The following is a 24917-nucleotide window of genomic DNA, read 5'->3' as shown; positions in this document are numbered from 1 at the left end:
AAGCGAGAGAGAGAGAGAGGGAGAGAGAGAGAGTGAGAGTGAGAGAATGGAGAAAAAAAATGGGGAAGAAGAGAGGAGGCTAAGCAAGCGAGGAACAAGAGAGAAGTAGAGGATCGAGGAGGTGGAGGCAGTTACGTGATCCACGCTCGAGAGGGCACGGATCCTCCCGGCGATCTCTCCGAGATCCTCTCTCATTTTGTCTGCGGATGATTTCGGCTCGTCGTGTCTATCCACTCTCTCTCCCTCTCTCTCTCCCGCTTTCTTTCTCTCTCGTTTTTCGTCTTCTTTATTAGATGTCGAACAATACCGGGGCCAAATTGAATTACGCCGCTGGGCGTGAACTGTAACGATCCAGCCAGCGATCCGGCTCCGTAATGAACGATCTACAAGGCCCTGGATCGACGATCGCAACACGATTCACGATTAATATTTTTCTTGCGAAGTAAAAAGAGTTCGATTTACGCAAGTTCAAGATTCCACTTCGCGACTTACATTTGGAGCTGACGCGATTGTTGCCCGAAGAATGCAAAGGTCCACGTTTCTTACGGTCGTCCGCGTTCACAGAAATGCTCGACGAATTACCATACTAACCAGTTGTAACTCTGCGAAACCAGCAACCTCTTCTTCCAGACTTTGAATCCTCAACCGCGCGTTGCGACCACCGTTTCGGATGGATAAGAGGGAAAATTGCTACGCGAATTCGATCTGCGTTGCGTCGACTTTTTGTATCGATCGCGAAAAAAGAAATTCCGATGTCTCTTTTCCTGTTCGATGGACCTATGGTCCCGTGAACGTTCCTTTTTTAATACTCAATTGTCGCGTTTAGCTAGTTTGGCATTCCTAATTTGGTCAACGAACCTGAACAAGAATCAAAATGATTATACTTGGATGTGCGAACTTGATCTTTCGACACCGCCATGATTTCATAAGGAATCCGGAAATTCCAGGGAACCATGTATCATCGTCCGTTTGACCGGTTATGCTTAACTATGTCGCAGAAATCGCAAAAAGTCTTAGCTCAGCTAAAATCTTTACCCGAGGCCAATTATCATATTTAATTAGATTCAACGAATGATTAATCTCAATTTTCTTGGTTACGAAAAACAAGACTAGATGCCAAATAATGGCAAAACATGGCAGGAACGGCTCCACTGATTTTCCGTTTGTTCGATCGGCTAGCCAGCAAATTGTTATTGCAAAAAGATTCGACGGGTTTTCTTTCCCCGGAGATTTTCGAGTGTTTTTGCGTCGATGTTTCGGTAGGATGACGATATCCCGAGGAGCGGGATCCTCTGGATCGTGAACCGCTTTCTCGGTTCGCTCGTCCGGCTCTCAATTCTTTCGACGTTTCAAGCCGAAGCGGCGGATCGACCTCGATCGATTTGCTCTCTCGAGATTGTCCCTCGATCATCTCAAATCGATTTGAACGAGTATCCCTGATTGCTGGACGCCTCGATTTTCGGCGATGGCCGACGTGCGAGCCGGTCCCGGCATTCCCGTCGAACCTCTGCACGGGTCACGAACCTCCGGAAATTTGTTTATGGGGTGCCGTTAAACAATCTGCCGCCTCATTATCCCAGAAAAATCTCGGCCAACCCATCATTCATTCATCACGACCGAAGCAAAAAAGGGTCTGTTTCTGATTGTAAATCGTGCTCCAACAAATTCATAAAAACTCGTGCCTTCTCCGATATTGTTTCATTCGGATCTTACGTATGCACTTTTGTACAATTTTATACATAAAAATGTGTCTTCTTTAAAAACAGTGTTCAATGTGGTTTACGATTCAATTTCGTTTGAGCTGGTTTCCGGGGCTTGCATCTCATGTTTTACAATGGGAAATCCTTTCAGTAGTACTTATAACAAAATGTTTTACGTGGAAAGCGTCGATTGGGACGGTCCACGACCAACACCCAGGACTTCAACAGCGATTGTCGTGGGAAAAGCATGAATGCGTTCGAACGAAGGGTTCGATTGAATTCACCCTCCTCCCAGGAGCAACTCCCGTGCCAAAACTCGTCTATCTCGTCCTAGATGCTCGATCTCGATCCCCCGGACAATCTCCATTCGCGAAACAAGAAAAATAAATTTCGTATCACCCTCTATTCGCATGTTCGCTTGCCCTTCGTTCCTCCACAATCTCTGCTCTACTCTGCATTAAACCTTGACAATCCTGATAGACTGAAACTGAACCCTTAGCACTCGAGTGACGTTGTTCAAAATATTGTTTAATAAAATGGAATTATTCTAGGTTGGAAGAAACGTCTAATGTTTTAGTTGAAATAGCTGCGAGTGCACCAGTTGTGTGAAATATGCGACAGAAAAATGCTGACAAAGATAAAGACGACTATAATCTAGGACACAGGCTTGTCTAGGATGTCAGGGGTCAGATCAAGAGGAGCAGAGGTGGTGCCAGTCGGGTTAGGTTAAAGAAGAAGTTGTTCGAGTGCCGTAGGCAACGAAGAGATTCTCTGTCCTCGCGTTCCGTCGCGGAAAGCTCGACGAAATCTTGGAGCTTCCGCAAAATGGAATTTCAGAAATCCCTCGGCTATGCGGTGCTCGGTGAAGTTTATCGCCGCCTGTCGGTTTATCGCGTATCCTGGTGGTACAACATCCTTCGTGTCCGTCCAATCAGGCGCGCACTTGCCGGACGGCTTAAGGAAACTCGTGGTGACCGCTTAGCCCAGACCGCGATAATAACCGGCACAGAGTGGAACGTTCCGTTTCCACGTATCCCTACGTTCCTGGACGCGGTACTCCTCCGGGAGCTTTCCGCAGATAACCGGAAGCTCCCTTCTTTTTCCGCGTCCTGGTAAATCTCGGCCGACTCGGCGACTTCCGGTTAACCGGCGCGGCGACCGGAACTGCGGTGGCACCGACGTGTATTTGTCGCTTTCGCGATCTCGGCGAATTTCCCGTCGCTGAGAAATTAGATCCATTCAATCGTACACTTTCGTGGATTTCAAATTTCACGAAGAATGAGCTTCGCTTAACAATTATGTCAATAGATATTTCCTTCTGGCTGTCTGTTTCTTCAATGGAAGCAGATCCAATTTCGATTAACTTTTTCCAGAATTCCGGCGGGAAAAAGGTGAATTAATAATCGCTCTTCGGCGATCACGGAAGTTTCAAGTTTTATGGGGGCCACGATTCGGGGGGGGGGGGGGGGAATAAGTACCATAAGACGCAACAACAGTCGCGGCCCGTCGAGAACGATGGTGCCGACGGATTTACGAGTTTAATTAAGTTCTGCGGTCGCGTTTGTCATTTTAGCGTTCATCGTAGGCTCGTTTGGCTTCTATGCTCCCTACCCTAACCCTGAATCGTGATAAAGAAAGGCTAAGGTTCGCAGAAGATCTGATTAATCGTCCCAGAAAAGCGATGCTGATGTTCCGAGCTTGAAAAATTGATTTGTGGTTGTACGGTGTTCGAAGAATTTGTTTCGCTTGAAGATTAGACTGGCGAAGGAAGGCGAGGTGTTAATTACACGTTTTCCTAATGTGTCACGGATCCTTTAGCATTCCCATGGCGAGCATAAGCCGCGTACGTTAATAACCTGCTGATAGAGAACATGATAGGGGTCGCCGTTGCTGCGAGGGAGTCTCGCGAAAGGAGTGTATGTGACACTTTCCTAATTGCCTGGCAACTTCCCCCTCACCCTTTAAGAAAGGTAACCCTTATTCTACTCCCGTTGTTCCCAGACCTCAGACGTTTCCGAGTCTACTTGTTTCGAGACGTGAAGAAACTCTACACCGTCTGTGTATCATTCGGTAATGCTACACACTCTCTCCGAACGAGTCCACGATTTCTCTTCTTCGAGATTCATCCCCCTTCCCCGCACACTGCGATCCGGAATTTATCGTTCAAAATATTACACTGTGTATTCGGCAAGAATCTCCAAGTCGGTGAAACTCGTTAGACAACAACATATCCTGCAAAATAAGTTTTACGTAGTCACGATTCCTCGTTCTCTATTTAATTATTCTGATCTTCAATTTAGAAATAAACATTTCGATCTATCTAAAGTCTTGCCTGAATTAATTAAATGCCATTGATCGTGCCAATATATTTACACGAACCCAATTTCATTTATGGAGTATCAATTGAATAATTTTCTGATGGTGCTTGTGCAACCACACTCGTACAATTTCAAGCTGCGATAGACATGAAATGACTCTCCTTTTCGAACGGAATTCTTGGCAGGCTGGTATTAAACGACAAAGATTTATCCGTCGGCAGCTGCGTTTAGCTAAAATCCCCTCGAAGGAGGAGTAATGATTCCGTACAAGCGCACGCACTAGCCTTCCATTAAGCCAGCGACGGACAAAATCCACTGCGAGGCAAGAAAGTACTGCGGGACAATCAGTAAGGTGGGGAAAAAGGCCGAGAAACAGCCAGAAAGGTAGCCGCATTCTCCGCTATTCCGCGGAGGCACGTGGGAATCGCGGGAATCGCCCCTCTTCTACCATCTTCTTCGACAACTTCTGCCTTACCCTGTCTCTTTTTCGTATTTCTCGGTCCGTCAATTACCCTCCCGTAAATAGGTAAAGAGATGCACTCGAAGCTTTTGTCTCTTGCTAGCAATCGCAGCTTCTTACGACTTCGAATAACTCGAATCAGTCTTTTCTCTTAAAATGATTATAAAAATTTCCTTCAACATCCACGCGTGTTCCTCGGAATCCAAACAATTAAACTTCCCGTCCATATACATAACATTTGTTCTCTACATTCGAAAATATCAGTAAGTGCCATTTTCATTTCATAATATAGGTCCTCTGATAACGGGAGTGTACATTAAAAATTAGTTTACGAGGCTGATAAATTCACCAGGCCCGCAAAAAAAGGGGATTAAGGTTTCCTAAAATCCTTGGACGTCGACGATTAATATTCGATGAGGATCAGTGAACAATCCTCGTTTATTAACCATTCGAGAATCTTATGTTTCCGGTGGTAGAGTGTCCGAAGTAATGTTGAGAGCGGAACACGCGTTTACGCGGATCATAAACGCAGTGATGGCAGTGGAAGGGCACCGTCGACCTCGGCCAGAAGGTCTCCGGGTGAAGAAAAAAGGGGAAGCGAGCATTATTCTCTGTCTCTTATAATATAACCGTGTCCGTTTCTCGTCGTCCTCTTCTCCTTCTTCTTCGTCATCTTCTTCTTCCTCGGAGAGTCTCATCTCGAGTCGTGATCGGGGTAATGAGGCAGTCCGGCAGTGGCAGCGGACCGAAGTACCTGAGGACCGTTGGCTCGAGCGAAACGGAGAACAACGCTGCTGAGAGACAAAGATCTGGTAGGGGTAAGCACGCTGATTATGGGGTGTCAAACAATCACACTGATTGTATATCCTCGACCCGAGCTGGGACTACTTCTGTCTGACTCGGCGTCTACCCGCTCGCGCGCTCTGCGTTCGTCTTGTTTGCACTCGGCTTCGATGGATCGTGCATTTTTAATTGATCGATCTTGAAATCACTCTCGTTCGATCGCCTGAATCTTCTCGAAAGACTTGGAGAGTAGCTCTGCTAGCCTGCATTCACAACATAAGAATCCAGTACAAAAAATGGGATCTCGCGAATTTGAAAACCGTTGGCCTGGCGGAACAATCGTGGAGTTTCATCTCGTGGACTTATCATCTCTGAATCTAAACGACCCAGATTCTCGGTAATACTCGGATCCCGTCGGATCCGTTCCCAGTGGTTCGAGTTGTTGCCCACCTGCAAATCGTTTCTACCTTTTCTCCGGCTGTCGTTCCGGCTTCTCGAGCGAAGCGGCGGGTAATGCGACCGTTTTCACACCTATCAGGATGAATGGGGAAATAGTCGAGCCGCGAAATGCTTCATTTACTAGTCCTCGGTGTACCCATTGATCCCCTCTCTCTCTTTCACGGACCTCGGTGGTCTGTTTCTTCTTTCTCTCGCCTAATGAGCGGATCCGAGGCCGGGCACACGTACGAACGAGCATAGAGTGCGAAATGAGCGAGCGGTGAGCGTCGGTGGATGCAATTTTCTTCCCTCTCCCCGTTTCGAGAGACCTCCTCACTCCTCCTCTACCATGATCTCGCGTTTCCCTCCCCCCACTCGATCGCAGTTATGGTTGTTTCGAGCTGCCCACCGATTCAGATATCCAGCCGGTACAACCTACAACGATCGGTGTTCACCGCCTCACGTACGGCTCACGTGCACGTCTGCGTAATACCAGGGATCGATCGGCCGATCGATCGGGGAACGATCGATCCCCAGGAGAGAGAGCAGCCGTGGATCCATGTTGTTTTTGCCCTTCGCTCTGCCTGGCCAGAGCTGCCTCAGCTTCTCCTTTTGTCTCGGGCTCGGTTCGCTTGCGATGCCAGACGCTCTGTGTCTTGGACCCAGAGCCGATCTATCTGCGTCCCCCTCGATCCTGTATTCCGCATCCAGCCTCGCAATCTTCTTTTCTCCGGAGTCTTCGTCCACGTCTCGTCGCTCCTCTACATCGACTCCCGGTCTCTCTCCTGATTGCGCTCGAAATCTCGCCTACACGAACAGCTGCGAGATTTCATTCCATCTTCCCTAAGATGATGATCTACGGTATCCTATTCTCAAACGCGTGTAAAGGGAGTGGACTCGTTTCTCCAGGGTTGCAAGGGTGCGGTATGCGCCTTCTCATCAAGAGCGCTAGATAAACATCTCAACTAGGATCAATCTCAAAAGTCCTATTTATACGTTAACGATGTAACTGTCGCAACTTTACAAGTTCCGCCTCGTAAACAAAAAGATAGGATTTTTGAGGGCGACGCGGCCCAGATCGATCTTTGCACATCTTCGCATTATCGAGAAATGAGATGGTTGCGCCCCCTTAATCCAGTTTCAGAAGTTTCCAGGCTCTCTGTGGAGGCTCTGCAGAAAAGACGCCGACTTCTGTCTTGCGCGGAACTGCCAAAGAACGTCGTCCCCCGGATGGATGAGGTAATTACAATGGTGGCCGATCCGGAAAGGTGACACGGGCGCAGGCAAAGTTCAGCCGAAGGTGGTACACGGGGCTGATCGACGGAGAAGGTGGCGGAGTTCGGAGGAGGAGGAGGAGGAGGAGATTAGGGCAAAGAGAAACCGCAGCGTAGCTTCAAAGAGGTCTTGCCAGCCAGGGGCGCGTCTACTTAACTTTGATCAGGTCGAGACCGCTGATGCGAGACGAGCCACGCAGAAATAAAGTGGCTGCCGACCTTCCCGCCTTTTTGCATCTTGGGGAATATCGGCTCGAAATATCCCCAGCGTCCTCTAATCCCGCGAAAATCCCCAGAGAGCGACGCGGACTACCTATCCGAGCAACCTTCGAAATCATTTTCGTCCCTTAAACAATGCTGTACATACACTTCGGTGTTTCTTCGGAAATAATCGTGCCATTAGTAAAATCGTCGTTTATGGCAACAGAGTTAGGGAATCGACGGTCGGAGGACAGTTTTGCCTCGTGCTGCAACGGTGGTGGATGCAACGGTGCATCGTGGCGGGGATCAGCGAAGAGAAGAGATGGAAACGGCAGGTTGAATGTCGTTATTACGTTGAATTAGAGGGTGCAGAGCCGGAACGAGGTATGAAACTATTACCTCGCGAAACGGCGGACCTCTCCCTCTCCCTCTCCCTCTCCGTTCCCTCTACCTTGCCCCTCGAGCCTCCCCACCTCCCTTTCAGTGGGGTACGGGTGCGTAGTTTCGAGTCGCTCCACGAGCCACGAGGATACCGGTCGTGAGCGAGAGATGATGATGATGATGATGATGATGATGATACCCGAAGAAGATCCGCGATCAAACAGTACGAGGCAAACAGACCGGAAGACGCAGCTTCCACCTGGACTCCGTTACCTCCTAGCGAAACTCTCGGATTCGGTGATGCAATCAATTAGGGGGTTAATGAAGATCCACAAGCTTTTGGTTCTCTCTGATAGCGATCGTTTCGAGCCCACCCATAGAAATCCAGATGGATTGTTAGCAGACAAGGTCTGGAAGACCTCCTCGAGCAACGTCGACGATTCCCAAGGTAATTAATTTGTCAGAAACTCGACCGACTAAACGATCTAACGTACACCATTGGTCGCAACCGACCGTAGAAGGAACAAGACTCACCACCGTGTTGAGGGCTGTGCTTGTAGCAATCCTGATGAGCCGAGGAGCCGCCGGTAGCCCCGAGGTGTGTACTGGAAGCGGGCGATGCGGTCGGGTCGGTGTTGTTGGGGTTGGTGCAGGCACCACTAACCGAATTCGCGGTGACGTTGTTGCCGATGTGATGCTTATTCCGACGGTACGGTTCCGGATCTCGCATGTAGGGGGTGAAAGGACTCGGTGCGTCCGCGAAGTTACCCCGTGGCAGTCCTGGAACCCGGGGCAGCGCGGGAACACGCGCCAGACCCGGAATGTGTGTCTGTCCTGGAACGAAAAATCATTTTCCCCGTGAATCCTCCTTCTCAACCCCCGGAACGCAACCTGGCTAGAATCAGATTCTGGGTTCCCCAAATTTCGGAATGCTATCTGCGGTTCATCGTCACATTGAACCGACGACATTACAATTTTTAAATTTTAAATCTTTATGCAAACTAAAAATTGCCTGTATCGATTGCAAGAAATAGAAACTAAATTGAACGTTATCTCTTCCCTTAATGATTTGAATAGAGAAGAAATCATGCATTGACATCTTCAATTTTGTAAATTTTCTAACAATTTTGCTATAAATGCATAAAGATCCGCAGATTATTATACGTATAGACGAAAAGCTTGGCAAATTGACTGAGACCTAACGCTGCAGGGTTAATTAAGTGGCCAATAGGAGGTTACAGAGACTTGAGGGAGCGTTGCACGGTGGAATCATCGAATGATTAGCCGAATGAAGCGCCCTTAGGGCAACCCTCCGAAATTGATCTTCTTCGGGCCGGTAATCGTGATTCGAACGAAAGCAGCAGGGCTGGTCACCGTCGACTAAGGGAAGATGTTTGTGCAATTAGCTAGGCAGAGCGGCATAATTAAGAAACTCGAGCAATCCCCGTGTCTCGATCGACTTCAATAGCATTCCTCGCATATCACGGAGCCCGGCGCGGCGGCAGGGCGAATTGATAGAACGCTATGGACGGCCAAGTATCGCTCTGCGCCTGCATGCATAGTGCGTCCCGGACACGGGCGATTCTCTATTGCGTCGGATCGCAATATGCGTGTAACGCGTATCGTTATACGGCGGTGCACATTATGCGCCACGTGCATAGTCCCGAACCGTTGCATAATCATCGAGCAGGATATTTAGCGGAAAGATGACTTCGTAACGGCTACGTTACGGCTGCGTAACATCGCCTGTTTCCGGGATGGTTTTAAGGGTTCTTTCCTAGTCCATTCCACGAGAAAACCATAATTCAAATGTCCAGAATACATCGCGCTATCCGAATCGATCTACTTGGCGGAGAGTTAGCGATCTCTTAGATCGAAGAATCCTGCGCCTAAATCATACCGAGGTCTGCTAATCAAAAGAAGTGGCACGTCATTCTGCTTTCTCGGCCGGTGGACGCGAGAGGAAGCCAAGAATGGGAGCCGAGGCGCAAATTGTTATTCCAACGTCGAGGAGAGACGAAGAAGACGAGGCAAGAAGGCAGTTTGATGAAGAGAGAAAAGCGACCGGTGAGAAAGACAGAGAAACGGAGAAAGACAGAGGGAGAGAGAGAGAGAGAGAGAGAGAGGGGGGAGACGTTCGGCCACGAGGGCGAACGACAAATAAAGTTCGACCGCAAACTGCACGAAATTGTCGGCGAGCCCAGATGGTCAGCTCCGGTACGGCAACCGATGCCTACAAGATTATTCCTCGCTACCGACTACCACGATCGCCAGCAGAAACAAGGGAGCTTCTCCGTGTGCAGCTCCGCGACCGGATCCCACGACTTCTCACGTACCGGACGCTCGTAATGCCCCCCAAACGTACCCCATCCGACACTCTTTTTGGATACCACCGTGTTTCCATTGAGGAGAAGAGCAAAGCAGAATGGGAGTCTTCTACACCGGGAGAGTGCTGCCGTCGGGTAATTCTGCCGGCCGATCCGAACCGATTCAATCGCCTTCGATTCTCCTTCGATTCGCCACGACCGATCGCGAACGCTTTTGTATCTCCGTTCCTACCGATCGTCCTATTAGGGTTTGTTTTAAGAAACAACAGCTCGGAAGCGCAATGGTAGCCTACCGTAACTGTTCATTCTGCTCCCGTGGATCCGTGCTTCGTCGGTGCCTTTACAGTGGAATCTTCTAAAACGAAAAGCTTCTCTTTTGAGAAATAGAACATGTATAAACTTAGAAAGTCCCTCAAGAATCAGGTTTGATTAATCGAGGAGCATCAGATAGTGCCTCTTTGCGGACGCAGCCATTTTGGCTTGTGGATCATGTGACGCAATGGCGGGAACAATTACGAACCAATCCGAGGTTCGTTCCTAACAGTTCGTTTCAGTAACCCTGTCCTCATAAAATATTGAAACTAAGCAGTTGAATTAAGTAAAAAATTTAACGAAAATTTGTCCACCAGAATTCAAGAAAACAATAATCATTTCACAGCAGTGGTAATAGTCCGCGAAGGAATACAGAAATATTTTCTTCGGCAGCGTGGAGGATAAGACCACGATGATGGGAACGTACAATTGGAGAATAGTTTGGTGGTTCAGGTAATTAATTGGGCCGCGTATCGAGCAACGGTGCCAGGTAGCCGAATCGTGACGCGGAAAGGCGGTTAATTACAATAAACAAGAACGATCGTGATATAACACCTTCGCCGATTGCCCCTTTTGGTGTTCGTGGAGCATGGTGAAGCAGAGAGAGAGCAATAATTCCAATCTCCGCAGCACGAATGGTGGGCTTATCTAATCAAAGTGTGGCGGCCCCGGAGGACGGAAATAGCGCGGCTTTTTCCTCCTCTCTAATAACGGGCCCCTCCCTCCGCTCGTCTTACGTCCTCCTTGACGCCGGGGTCTGCCAGTATTTTCGAGAATTTCACTCATATCTCTCCTCCACCGCTGCTTCGAACGCTATTGCCGCAAACGTTACAATACTATCGTCCGGTAACGTAGAAATTCTCTACTAAACAATCCTCGAGACATTATTCGATCCACTCTGCAGAATTCATCGCCTGCCAAATCGTGTACAAGCAGATTTTTTATCAAGAGTTTCTGTCAAGAATTTCTGTAAGATTCGTCCTAGTTCTCTATCTTGGACTCGCACCACTCAGCCGTTTTTCTAAAACGAATTCTTTAAATATTTTCCGAAGCTGATGAAAAGGCTGTGCCGAGGGAAAATTAATTTTCAGCTAAACAGTTTCTCTTTGATATTTTCTGCGACCGGGACTCGAAATAACAGCAATTCGCGAATGAACGGGCCGAGGCCTGCCATTTGTAGATCCGTCACGAGGTGTCGCGAAGCGTCCTTTAATCAGGATTTTTGTCACAACTTCAATCGAACCGAGTCGCCTAACTGTTCCCTCTAACATCCTAAAAGATGAGCCAAGGGTCCCAACAGAATTGGAATTGAAATTGCCAATAAATAAACTGGCATTAAAGAACTCGCAAGTGACTGAAACGACGAACATCGGTGATTCTGGACCGAAGGACTAGAAATTTAAATTCCCGGTAAATCCATCGATCCAAGTCGCAGCGATTTGTTTCCATTTGGCATCAAAGCGACGATCGTTCACGTTGTCGTCCGGCCGTACGAAAAATTCATGTCTCGTTGCAAACAGTTGTTTTTCCATCGGACGCGGGCAACGGGGTCCGTTCAATTTTAACGTTTTCATCGAGCAATATCGTCCGGCGTTGTTCGATCGTTTGCCATCGGACACGGAATTAAGCTGATTTTTTGGCAGCGCAATTTCGACTCCCATGCGACCCTTAAATCCAGATGCCACCGGGCCTCGGATCGCTTTTCTATGAAAGCCAGAAATCATTTCGCGGACTCCCTGCATTCCCTCTAATCGACATTCCAAACGCGGACCAATTACCGGCCAAGCAAATTCAATTTCGACGTTTGACTGACAGCGACTGTCCGTCGATATTGTCCGGCCGACAGCGTTTCGATGATTTTTGGCTACCGTAACCGGCTGCTAGCCACTTTGTTCCGCGATCCCTTTCACTCGGCCCGATTCGTTGGCTGCCCTTTTCCGTCCTCTGTTTCTGTTTCTCTTTGCTTTTTCGATCGTGCCCTCGAAACCCTGCAGCAATCTCGCACGACGAAACACTGCGTTTCTTTCGGCTAACAAGCTGCCTTCTGCCTGCTTCATTCCGCATTCGTAACCTCGAGCATTCATGCTAAAACGAGAGGTTTCTCTCGACCCTAACTAAGCCATCCTGCGCGCAACCTTATTAGGATCTTTGCGCAAAATACAAATTTTAAGCAACGATTGTCAGAAACTGGAGCCAATTATATTTGCAACAACGAATTTTTGCAACAACTCCACAGCATAACAGAGTCATCTGATAGAGTTGATAGGAAATTCGTAAGAAGAGCTAGTTATTGTTTTTTCCTGTCTGCAAATGAGGATGTAAATGGTGTTTCTGTTCGTGACTCCAGTTTCTAGTTTTACACAGATGCCAGAAACTTCCTTCACGCTTCGAACGGTTCCGGTCAGTCAATTCCAGCCTTGGAAATCCGTTAATCCTGTCACTTCCTACTCTCCATACTATTCTCGATTGGCAGCTCTCAGATCCAGCGGTAGTTCATAGGAAAAATTGTGCAACAAGATCCCGAATCGAGCAATCGACGAAACCAATCCGAGCAACAAAATTGCATAAATCTGCACTGGAAATTCTCTGAATCTCGAAACACAGACCACCGTAACGGACCATCAAAAACAATTGAAAGAAAACACCAAAACAATCGGCCACGTTGTCCACACACACGTTCTAGAAAGTTTCCTAATAAATTCCTCGAAAGAAAAAGACACGACCATCAACCTCGGAGCGACAATTAATCGGACAAAACAACCTCAAGAGACGATAAAACAATATTTCCTTAAAAATTCCAAGAAAGTCGGGCTGTGCGAAAATTCTCGTTCCCCGAAAATCCTTCGGGAGAGTCTCGAAAATCGGTCAGAGTCGTGTCCGGTGATCGAATCGCATGCCGGCGCGGTCCGTTAATCCTGTTACGTGTCGTTCTAGGCCACGGTAGCCGCGCTCGCAGTATTTACACGCGTCGACTATAGTCGAATTACAGAAATTGCACGATTACCGGGCCTCCGGCCCGAAACAGCCGTTCTCCCGGGCCATAAAAGAGACAGAGAGGCGAAAGACAGTGTGAAAAACAGACACAGAAAGCGAGAGAGAGAGAAACAAAAGGGGGTTGTGCTCTATGCCGATCTGGAGAGGGGGAAGGGGGATGTCCGTGTCCGATGGTGGTGGTAATTTTCGATAACAAAAAGCTCACGATTATCCATGCAATAATGATAGCCGGCAGGTGTCTGCGTAGCGGTGCGCGGCCGTGAGCACAATGTAAGCGCCGGTTGTTTTGCCCGACGGCGCTCGTACGCTCGCCGGTCGTTACATAAATTGTCCCTGGTGCGTGCCAAGCCGAGGAGACACGCCAGCTCTCTCTCATGCCCGAAAAAGCCTGGCCCGTCTCTGTGTACGTGTGTATATGCAATATGTCGTGATGCGTGTCCCGTTTCCAAGGGGCCCATGCCGCTTCTCTCCACGCGACACCCTCTCTCCCTCTCTTTCTATCTTCCTTTTAGTCCCAGAGGCCCCTTTCATTTCGGGCCTCGTCGCGTCGGAATTAAATCGACCGACGTTTCCAGTCTGGGACCAAGCGAGTCCTCGCGCCTCGGCTGCCACCGAGCCGTTTCCGTGGCCATTGTTAGCGGGCAGTCCTCGTCGAACATGTTTTTTTCCGACCACCGTCGGAAGACGCACAGACATGGGACCGCTGCTGACTTCTTCCACAGACAACGTCGCACGACGATCATTCACACCGATGAATAACAGCTCCGCGCCGCCACGAAACAAGAGTACCGGCACTCCGATAGACAGAGAGCCATGATGACGACTTCAACTGTTTCTGTTGGGTCTCGAGAACTTCGCATCTGGTGGCCCGACAGGTAATTGTTGGCCATTTTCACCTGACACCGGAGTGCCGAAGAATCAGTTGACTAAGGAGTCTTGAGTTCTCAGTGGAGTCATGGGGATTTGCGGGACAGATGGGCTCGTGTCGATCATGTGGGCTGTGTATGGGGTGCGCGAGTTTACGAGATGGGCATTGAAGCAATTGTAGTCTTCCTGAAGCTTGGAATCTTGGAGACACAAGAATCGACGAAACGATTTAATACTTAATGTCCAATTAAAAACCTAAGCCAGACCTACCCTCGTGTCACAGATTTAACAAATACCTAATCGAAGAGAACTGCATTTGCCAAGCTTCAAAACAATCGATGCTTCGCGAAACTGAAAGATAATTGTTTCACGAACAACAGAACATTCCCAGCGACCCTGTTATCGACTGTCAATAATAATACTATAAATAAAAGGAGATTGAGGGCCTTCGCAAAAAGAGGATTTCGCGCAACATTTCCATTTTTTCCGGTCGAGCCCGTCGAAAAATATCGCTTTTCTTGTTTTGATATTTCGAAGCGGGCAGCACGCGAGAGTGCCAGTTGTCGGGATCACGATCGAGAGCTGAATTTTCCGTTGCGGGGCACAGAAAAATCCGAGCCGGCGGTGTTAACGCGTAAATAGTTCACAATTAACCTCGTTGCCCCGTGAAACTTTAATTCGATGGTTAAGCGCGGCCTCGCCGACCGCTGGAAAATTGACGAATATTATATACAGCGCGTTTCTCCGTTCCGTTGGTTGAGAAGAGAAAAAAGAGGGAGGGAGAGAGAGAGAGAGAGAGACGAGGAGAGATGAACGGTTTGACGGCAGAGAGACGAGCGGGGCAGGGCGAGACGAGCGATAAAAAAAAACGTTAGTAGAATCAATCACGATGGACCATTTTGGGGAAAAAAATCTGCGAGGCCGCCGGGTACGGATCGCCCTACGCCTATCAATACTTTATACAACAAATGCGAACCGTCCGCAAAAACGCTGCCGTATTCGCGGTCGACTCCGCAGCGGCTATTAATCTGATATCGAAATAACGGGCATTTTTTTCCCGACCGTAGAACCCAGACCGAAAACGGGCTTAAACCTCCACCCGCACCCCGGGTCACTTTCGACCCGGAATAGTTTCGTTTTCGTAGCTGCTACAAGATCGCACAGAAAAGAGACTACGGATCTTTATGCGAAATAAAAATATTGTGCATCGATTGTTGAAACCAGTAGTTAAATAAATATTAATTTCACCCCTTAATAGTCTTTTTACGGTGAGAACAACGTAACAATATTCTTGGATTTTTCATATTCTTCACAGTTTTATGTTTCATCCAGTTAATTTCTGCATAAATGCATAGAGATCAGCAGTCTACTAATAAGCAAGTTTTCTATTCTTTTGTTCTGTTCTTTTGACTGTTCTGACAGATGAAAACTTGCAAAATATTGCATCGGTTCAGAAGAGTATAATATCGAAAATAAGGTCGGTGATGAAGGGTTAAGCTGAATCGCGATGCTGCGAGTCCGCCCTTCGAGAGGAGGCAAATCGCGTCGACAGATATTCGCGGGGATTAATTTACATTTCGCGGGTCCCATTATGTGGGAGCGACCGCGAGTAATCGAAAAATCACGCCGGTTTAAATGGTCGAGCTCCGATGGAATTATTTTCGTTATTGGTACCTGTGCGTTCAGTGATTTTCACGGTTTACGAATCACCTTCCGCGATGAATATTCATGGCCACGTTGGAACTGGTGTCACCTGTTACTGATTTACACATCGCCCTTTGAACTGCGTGTCGTTCTCCTCGTTCCAGTTAACCTATGATCGCGGGAACATGATAGGTCAAGCCTTGCTGGCGATGAAATTTTCCTTGTCCTCGTTGGAACGTGATATCGAAGCTCCAATAAAGCAAACAGAATTTTGTTCGTTCCACTTTTTAGGAATAAGCTGACAAAAATTGTATACTGAGATGGAGTAAAACTTCCCAAATAAAGATTATCTCGGCAAGGAAAATCTGTGAGACGTTAGGGTTCTCTGAACCTGAAGAAAGAGGATCAGTTCGATAGGGTATCCTGGTGATGACAGTAGCCATCGTTATTTGTATATCAAGCGATCGCAAATACGCGATGCCCGGTTATTAAGCATGGCCAAGCAGCAGTAATTAACGGATATTTTTGGAGGTTTTCATAGTATATTACGGTAAGTGGATTACTTTTCGCGAGTGTGCTGGTAAAAGCATTGTCTATGTAGCACGGGGTACGGGTGAATAGCTAACCCGAAACACGCATACGCGCGGTACGCACGTCGACCACTGCATCATCGCGCACCATCTGCTCGGTAATGACTCCCCATTACCGCGTATAGGGACTTTCGTTGAATTATCGGTACATTTTCAGGGAATCCACGCAGGATAGTAGCAGCCGGTGGCCGCGGATAGATCTCGCGGCTGGCTGCTATCGACGAGAAAACTCTGTATCTTTTCTACTCACTCGTTTTGGAGCGGGGCTCCCGGGGACCGTCCACCGTCACCTTGATCGCTCTTGTATACGTTGCCACTTGCGGAGGCGTCGTTGACACCGTTATCGTGATGCTGAAGCTCTTTCCTGAAACAAGCGAGCCAAACTTTCCTATACAACATTCTACACGACAATCGATACCAAAGAAAATATTTTTTAGTTGAGAACAATACATAATCTTAGAGGATTTCAAAAATCATTAACCTCTTGCACTCGGATTTTTTAAGTTTCATGGATATGAAGTTAATATAATACCTCTATAAAATACCTTAGTTACCGATATATTTAACGATGTGGAGACAATACTTTGAATAATGGTACAGCAATTTTTAGAGTCACCATTCGAGTGCTATGGGTTAAACTTAGGATTAACCCCTTGCCCTACGATTTATTTTACGGTTTCAGTGATTAGAACTTTTTTGTAGTTCGTATACTTTCCTAAAAAATTATTAACGAAACCAAAGTCGAATTTGATTTCGGTTCATAGGAAATTAGTTTTGAGCTCTGTTCAAAATCTTCATCACGAGTCTGACACGATATTGCAAGGCAAGGGGTTAAGAAGAATTTAACAGCGAATCGGAATGGAGCATGAAGACTGTCCCACATCCACAGGTAGCATTTTCAGCATCGATAGTGCCACAATCCCTGCAAAAGTACGAACAATCGAGTCTTTTTCCCGTTCCGAGATCGTGGATAAAAGGTGTTCATGGGGGCGGGCGGGCTGGCCGCAGGTAAAAAGCAAAAAGGCAACTAATTTGTTAACACCAGTTGCTAAAAGAACCAGCGACAGATTGAAGGCTGCGGTCAAGCCGAGTCCCGATCGGAATAGTTTACGATTTCCTCCGGCGATTGCATCGAGGACCATTAGATGTCTCGGAAGACTTTGCGCGGGCTCCTCTGAAAAGAGGAGGGGGCAAGCGAGCAAGCAAGGAAAGCGAAAGGAACCTCTCGAGGGTGGAGCATCTCTCTCGGGGTACATATATCATTGGCGAAGGTCTCGAGGTTGAAGGTCCGGTATATTAATTCCCTCTCCATAAACGTCCGTCGCCGAGATTGACTACGCTCTTTTAAACGGCCCATCGCGCGCTAATATGCATTCGGTAATTCGCCGGCTGTCCAAGGGGTTCAACTAAGAAGAAGCAGCAGCCGCCGCCGCTGCCCCTACCCCCGGCCCCATCCTTTTGTCTCTTTCGGAGCCGGGCAAAGTCAACCGTGTTATATTGTTATTTTGCGGAATGTTACTTTGTGTCGGCACGGTCCGGCCACTTAAAAATAGATTGGCTTCGTGGGAAGGAGGTGTTGATCGTTTTTCGAATGCCAGGGGACATCTATTGGTAGCCGAGCTTCTGGAGGCTTCTTGGAACCGTATCAATAATGATTCTTAACACATCACCGACCGGTGATTATTGCATAATTTTGAAAAATCCATGGTACATGGCTAAGTCAGTCTATGCTTTCATTTGGTACAGAACAGTTATTGAAAATCCTATTGATATTAATATCTCGGTAGGTAAAGTGTTAAAAATGAATTGATCTCGATTGGAGACGAGGAGGATTCAGAGCAACAGTTGGGGGTGGATTCCGGTGGTGATTAGAAGACTGTAGACACCACGTGTTCCTGGATCCAGGTGTCGAAATCTACCATCTAAATTCTACCATCGGCAAAAATGGTCCCGGGTTGGGATCAGGATGATCCAGGAAATTCCTCAGGGAAGCTATCCGAGGATCGCAAGGTCGTTTGGGGGTTGGTTTCGATCCGCGAGATATGAAGGAGAACGTCGGTTTGCGTTAAAGAGAGGATATCTAACGTGTCGCGGACATATAGTCGTTTGTGTTGGCGTAAACGTCAACGATTTGTAATTGTCTCCCCTTGGCGCGCCCAGGTCCACCTCGCTGTGTCTGTCAACATGATAACCGGCATCAAACACCCCCAACCCCTCCACCCCCGGGAGCTGCAACTGACTGCAGAGAGGCACGGGCGTGTTATATCCTAGTTATAGCTCGCTCTCTCCCTCTTGTACAGCAACCGCTCTCCAACCCTCTTTCCCTGACCATCCAACCCACCCACCTACCAAACCACCCCAGTGGAGCCCGCGACCATCCACCCTCTCCCTCTCCCTTCTCCCCCCGTTTCACCCCCCGTGGAGCCCGCGGTGCTGTCGCTCTCGCGCCCGTCATTGTATCCTTGTTATCGTCATCGTTCCGGGCCGAGCCCAAAGTGGCTCGTTTCAGAACACATCCCCAAAAATCGCGGGTGTCGCGGTTGCTCTTTCTGGCTTTCGTTTTAAAATCGATTAGCGGCATCGATCACGGGGAAAGAGAGAGAGAGAGAGAGAGAAAGCCCGGAGGACGACGCCGCGCCGCGTCTGTCTTTTCCGGGGTGATCGGATCGCGCACCGGATGACACGCCGGGAAACGTTTGCAACTGATGGGACACGATTGGAACCGGTTTCAAATGGTCCTCGTACTCGGAACCTCGGAATTCGCCTTCGGAAAGTTACAGAGGTCCCGGTGGTCGAACTATTGAGTGGTCCTTTAGCTTGGTTTGAAGGATCAACTGGACCTAGCAGCGGTCGGAAGCTGTTCCTGTCACTAGCACTTCAATCATTTCGGCTCCTGTCAGTTTTCTAGGTCAGGGATAACGTTCCTGCCGAGTTTCGCCTCTGAGGGGATGCAACCCTCTAAGTAGACTTCTATGGAAACTTACACAGCTGTTCTCCGTGAAGTGAAGATTTCAGCTGCCTCTGGACGTTTCTGTTTCTGACAAAAACTGCTTATAAAAACTGTAACCTGCGCGTTCAAGGAAAAACAAAAAGGGGAAAGAGTGATGTACCCTTACTTTTAGTTTATAGAGGTGACTTGCTCCGTATACTTTGGTTTTGTTTCTACCTAATGTCGTAAGAAATCTCTCATGAGATTTTCTCAATAGAAAAGCCCACAACCGTCACCTACGTCTACCGGCAGCACCCTGCCAGGAAGATGCCAGTCGCGAAGAGTGGCGGGCAAGGGTCGAAATACCGTTCAAGTTCTGATCGCGGGGGTTGCGATGGGGGGTTCGCATCGCGCGCGACACCCCGGTGTCCCTCGTTCCCTCCTCCGCGTCCGAGTCCATCGCATTTGGGGCTAATAATGCCGCACGGCCGATTCCCCTCCCCCTCCCGCCGATTCCCCGGTCCTGCGGTTAATACTCGATGATGGGAACGGTCATCTGCAGAGACAGGACACCCAGGCTGTGCATTCGCGAACGACGGACGGACGTACGGGACGGGTTAGAACGGACAGACCGACCGACAGACAAAACCGGGCCACGCGTATGTGGCACCTATATAACGTACAGCATCACCGGGTTGTCCAGCTAGCAAGAGAGAGGAGAGAGAGAGAGAGAGAGAGAGAGAGAGAGAGAGAGAGAGAGACCGAACTCTCCGGGCCTCGTTTTCGGCCGTTGTTGTGTGTCGGTGTGCGCGCGTTTCGCGAGGATGAGATTGAGCGCCATCCCGAAACCGCCCACACAACCGTCCCCGAAACCACTCGAAACCGTCCGTTAATACTCGTGGCACCAGAGGGGTAGAGGGGCACGAGGGGAGCCCAGGATATCCTAGGCATCATCGTAGGGACACACAAACTCTCTCGCAAGCAACTCGGAGAGAGCCAGAAGCTCCGGGAATGGAAAACGAGAGGGGGGAGGGCGGAGGAGGAGGAGGAGGTGGCCAAAGCGCAAGGGAGAGACCAGAAACGGTGGAGGAACGGGGCGAAGGTCCCGAGTCTCGCAACAGGATGTCTCTGCAATTGTCAAATAATTACTATCGGTGGTAATTTCAGCCGTGTCGATATAGACTGCGGTATATTACTAATTATAGGCACGGGGATGCCTCGGAACCGACCATGATGGAACGCCCGTTTCTGCCGGACGAAGCCGAGGGCGGCCCCCCTTCTTTCGGCCGGCGCTACCAGCTTCTCTCTGTCCTCTATCTTCTTTTTAACGGACCGTTCCTTCCTCGCCACGGTGCACCGGAACCTCCTAAGCCTTCCAGGGAAGGTGATAATTGCTAAGAACCCTAGCTAGCCCCACTGGCGACATTCTTTGGGATCGTTTTGCCGGTGACCTCCCTGTGACCCGAAAAAAACAGGAGAAGCACGAGTGATGTTCTTGAAGAACGATTTACGCGAGAGTAACAGCGAATAAATCGAGTCTCGAACGATTTCGGAATTTCTTGGGACGTAGGATGACAGCGGGGCTCGGCGTGCCACGGTAGCAGTATCCAATCAAATTAATAAGTCGCGGAAACAAAACCTCGATGATAGGAGGGTAGCGCATGGGTCGGTCGCGGCCGGGTTCGAGAGCCACGGTGGTATAGAATGGGGAGAGAGAGAGGGAGGCGGTTTGGTCAATCGTCGAAATTGAGTATTACGGATTATCGAGGAGAGATAGAGCGGAAAAAATGCCGAAAAACTGGACAAAGGGATCGAAGGATTTTGGCGAGGGACGTGTCTCTTTCGCTAATTGATTCCCCGGGGTTAGCGTGTCCGGTGTCAGGAGGATGGCGACCTCGCTGACCCTGCACTTCATGATGAAATCAAATGAAACATAGATGATGCCATCGAGAGAGCCGTGAGCAAGCGGCCGAGCGACCGAACCGAGCGGCCGAGAGCCGGCCTCGATCAGTCTACCTCGTTAATTCATAAATGCATCCTCCGGTGCATAGAACCTCTGGCGTAGAGGGGTGTGGGTGGAAAATGCATTTGTAGGATCGAGAACCGGGTTTCGGCTACCTGCCGGAGAGGCACAATTGTCGCCGTTCGAAACGGGTTGGACTTAATCCCCGGGCCAAAAACGGATTATTTAAAAAACCGCCGCGAGCCGACGCCGGGACATCATTTATTAAACGCGGCCCCGAGTGCTGCAGACTCGTTTTTCATTCCCATTGTGGTCGATGATTCGATTTTACAGTAGCCCGATCTGATTTACTCTTCAAAGTGCTCCGGCTCGCCACCGATTTAATAAAACTCACAGGGAATTAATCACCGGGCCGCATTTTACATTCCCGTATCTCTTTTATCGCGCGGACCGTGAAATCCTGACAATCGAGGGCCACGCTGCGTTCTCCAAGACCCTCGTTTCAGTTCGATTCGTTCTTCACGTGATTTTCAAAACTTGCAGTATTTCTATGCGAAATAAAAATTGTCCAGGTCAATGGCAAGGAGTAGGAATTCAACAAGAAGTTAATTGTCTAATTTTAACGAATTAGAACTTGTGTTTGATGTTGAGAAGACCTAACACGACAATAGCGAACGACGTATTGTTCGTTTTTCCGAAAAAAATGGAAGATAGGGCCGTTTTGCGGGAATGGAACGTTTAGCGGGCATCGACCGGAGTCTCTCTTCCACTCTCTCTCTCTCTCGCTCGCATGATTTTGGGGACTTAATCTCTCTGTCACTCTTTCTCCCCCTAACCGACGGACGATGATTTCTGATTAACGGCCAGTTGTTTCGGATGCTAGGTCGGGGCTACCGGCGGACATCGAGTAATGACTCTGGGGGCGGCGGGAGCGGGCGAAACTCGCGGATGCGGAGGGTTGAAAAGCGAGGCGGTTCGAGGGGTGTTCAGGCCAGTTGATGACGATGATGATTACAATAACCGTGCTTTTAGAGGGTTCGAAATCACGGCACATGCCCCTGTGCCGCGCAATTTACTGACTGCTTTTTGGCCGACTTACAAAGCAAACCAGCTTTGAAGAACGTAACTGCAACACCCTAATTGGAGGATGGCTAATTGCTTGTCTCGAAAGTTCGGTGAATCGTTAACCCAGCTGATTTTTTCGGAAAACAGAAACTGCGGGGGAGAAAGCGGCGAACATTTGACTTTTCGAGCGAACAAATCGAAATGTTTACAGCTTATATTCTGAAACTATGATTCACCGTTACTTTCACAATTTTTCCATTACTGTCCAGAAGTATGTATAATTTAGAATTAATGTTTGTGTAAGATCGTCGTTAAGCTATTGTTTGGCGAACTCACCCCTGCCGCTCCTGCCGACGAACCTGAGGTCGTTGAACTTGGCGACTTGGTTCTTCATCAAGGCGGTGGAATTCCTGAGTTCGGCGCAACAGTTCTCGTCATTGCCTGCTCGCACTGTCACCAGGGTTCCATCGCCGACCTCGCCCAGGGCGACAACTTTGAATGCCACCGGAAGCGTCTTGTTCGACCGCCAGTGAGTCGGCAGTTGGCTGCAGAGAAAATACGGCGATCCTGAGAAAGGAGCAGAAATAATTACTACTTCAACCGTCGGACGAGGGAACATCAACTCCAGAACTTAATCGACACGTTCATAACACCAACAAGTAATTGATACAATCAAATTTTGTAGGTTGGACATCTTCAGAAGTTGAAGAAACACTATAGTACATATCGCACTACTGGCGAGACACCGAACAAGAGGCTAGATATGTGAGACTCTTTAATTAATAATGTGGACAATCGTACAGAAATCTGATCAAGCTACGTGGAAGACATCAATTGTTTTTTTAATGAAAAGTTGACAAAGATTAGGAACTCGAAGTCGTATCATTTTTATTAATCGTTTCATGTTATTATATATACATAGAATGAATGGGCACATTTGTTTAACTGTATAATCATTTTTTCTTCATACTTTAATCAATCTAGAAGGACCTAATCCGGACAGTAAAATTGTTTGTGTCTATTGTTTCTATGAAGGTGTAACTGCTATAATGATTTATTTACTTCGATTAAATTAAACTGCGGAAAAAGTGAGTCGATGAAATTTCAGCCTATCAGACTGATCGAAGAAAGAGAACTATATCTATCTGAATCTCAGCTGTTGCAATCGAAGCAGACAATTTTTCTGTTGCACGAAGATCCGCCGACTAATTAGAAGGAATATTTAACGAACGTGTACAAACCTGTCCGAACAAGTTCGCCAGGGTGTTCAGCCTGTGCCTCGCCGACGAGCCTCTCGGTCCACCAGAGCTCGCCGACGGCGGCACCCTCGCTCATCTCGCCACCACCGCCCCCAGCGTCGGCGTCTTCGGCCTGCTGGTACCTGGTGTTCACCCCCTGTAGCGGCGCCAGTGAGGGGCCGCAGGGGCCGGCGCCTTCGTGGGATCCAACGGTGGCGTAATTCTCCCCGCAACCCACCGAACCCACCGGTAGATGCATCCCATCGGCCAGTAGCCGCCCCTCGTCGCCCAAACACACACCCTCTATGCAGGACGTCTTGGCTTCACTCGCCTCCTCTACAGGAGCCCTCGAAACTCCTTCCCAGTAGATAATCTTCCAGTTTCCGGTTCTCAACAGCTACCGATCTTCTTCGATCCTCCCTCGTTCTCTTTACTTACCAACCAACACCAACAACAACTCATTGTCCATGATACAATCCTCGAAAACTCACGATCCCTCCATTACTCTGTCCGTCACTCTGTCCATGCAACATTTACACGAAAATTTAACCGAACAACCTGATTCGTTCTCGAACCGCGACGCGTCACTGGACCACCACGTGACCAACGTCTCAAGAAGTCCACCCACTGTAGATCGGTACAACACGCTGCCGACGCGCGCGATGATCCTACAGGTTGTTGCCTCTCTCGTCCCGACTTTTTATCCCGTCGCTGATTCGCGACCACGGCTCACTTCAGCTTTTCCTATGTGGATCGATGGATCAGCGTGTCCGCGTCCGACAACCTGTTCCCGCGGGGAACACTTTCGGGGATCCGGTGGTGGTTGCACGCTGATGTCGAACGGAAGTCGATCCGAGAGAGTAAAACAGAGAGAGAGAGAGAGAGGAACATCCGACGCGAACGTCAGCCGCGGTCGACGGTGCGCGACGTAATGCCGGCGGCGCGGCTTCGGCCGCGTGTTCCGCGTTGGCGGCCCGGGACGGGCTAAGCAAAGCAATCCCGAACCTCCCCACCGTCGCGTCGCGCCGAGTCCTCCCGCTCGCGTCCCGAAGCGTCCGCATCCCCACCGACGACGACCAATCGCCCGCCCTCCGGATCCTCCGAGAGAGAACCGTGTCCTTCGTCCTGCGGGCTTCGTGGCATTTCTTTCTCTGTACACCTCGTTAAGGGGGTAGACTCGTTTCTCATTGCCCGATAATCCAAAGATCGGGTTTTCAGTAGCTAAAAGCGCTAGATAAAAGATCGATCTTGGCCGCGATCGCCCTCAAAAGTTCTATTTTTGTTATTCGGAAGCATCTAGCTGCCGCAGCTTTATGAAAATATGTAGCTATGCTTCCGAATAACACAAATTACGGCTCGTAAATGTAAAAAGAGAACTTTCCCGACCGGTCGCGGCCTAGATTGATCTTTCATCTAGCGCTTTTGACTAATGA

At 48.8% G+C, this 24917-nt stretch overlaps 1 protein-coding gene across 2 annotated transcripts in view; it reads right to left on the bottom strand.

Moving 5' to 3' along the window:
- Positions 1 to 24485, bottom strand: part of LOC143214819 (uncharacterized) — a 35193-nt gene extending 10708 nt beyond the window's left edge. Inside the window, exons 1-4 of one of the 2 annotated variants that reach the window (XM_076436256.1) lie at positions 23488 to 24485; positions 22583 to 22813; positions 16540 to 16653; positions 8090 to 8389 (exon numbers count right to left, since the gene is read on the bottom strand). In XM_076436256.1, coding sequence (XP_076292371.1) covers positions 8090 to 8389; positions 16540 to 16653; positions 22583 to 22813; positions 23488 to 23743 — 901 coding nt within the window. In that variant the 5' untranslated portion in view covers positions 23744 to 24485. The remainder of the gene's footprint in view (positions 1 to 8089; positions 8390 to 16539; positions 16654 to 22582; positions 22814 to 23487) is intronic. The other variant, XM_076436257.1, reaches the window with a different exon arrangement.
- Positions 24486 to 24917: the final 432 nt, after the last annotated feature.

This window comes from Lasioglossum baleicum, chromosome 13 (genome assembly GCF_051020765.1).
Source record: "Lasioglossum baleicum chromosome 13, iyLasBale1, whole genome shotgun sequence".
Lineage (NCBI taxonomy): Eukaryota > Metazoa > Arthropoda > Insecta > Hymenoptera > Halictidae > Lasioglossum > Lasioglossum baleicum.
The sequence above is the reverse complement of the archived record's forward strand: the minus strand, read 5'-3'. Positions and strand labels throughout refer to the sequence as shown.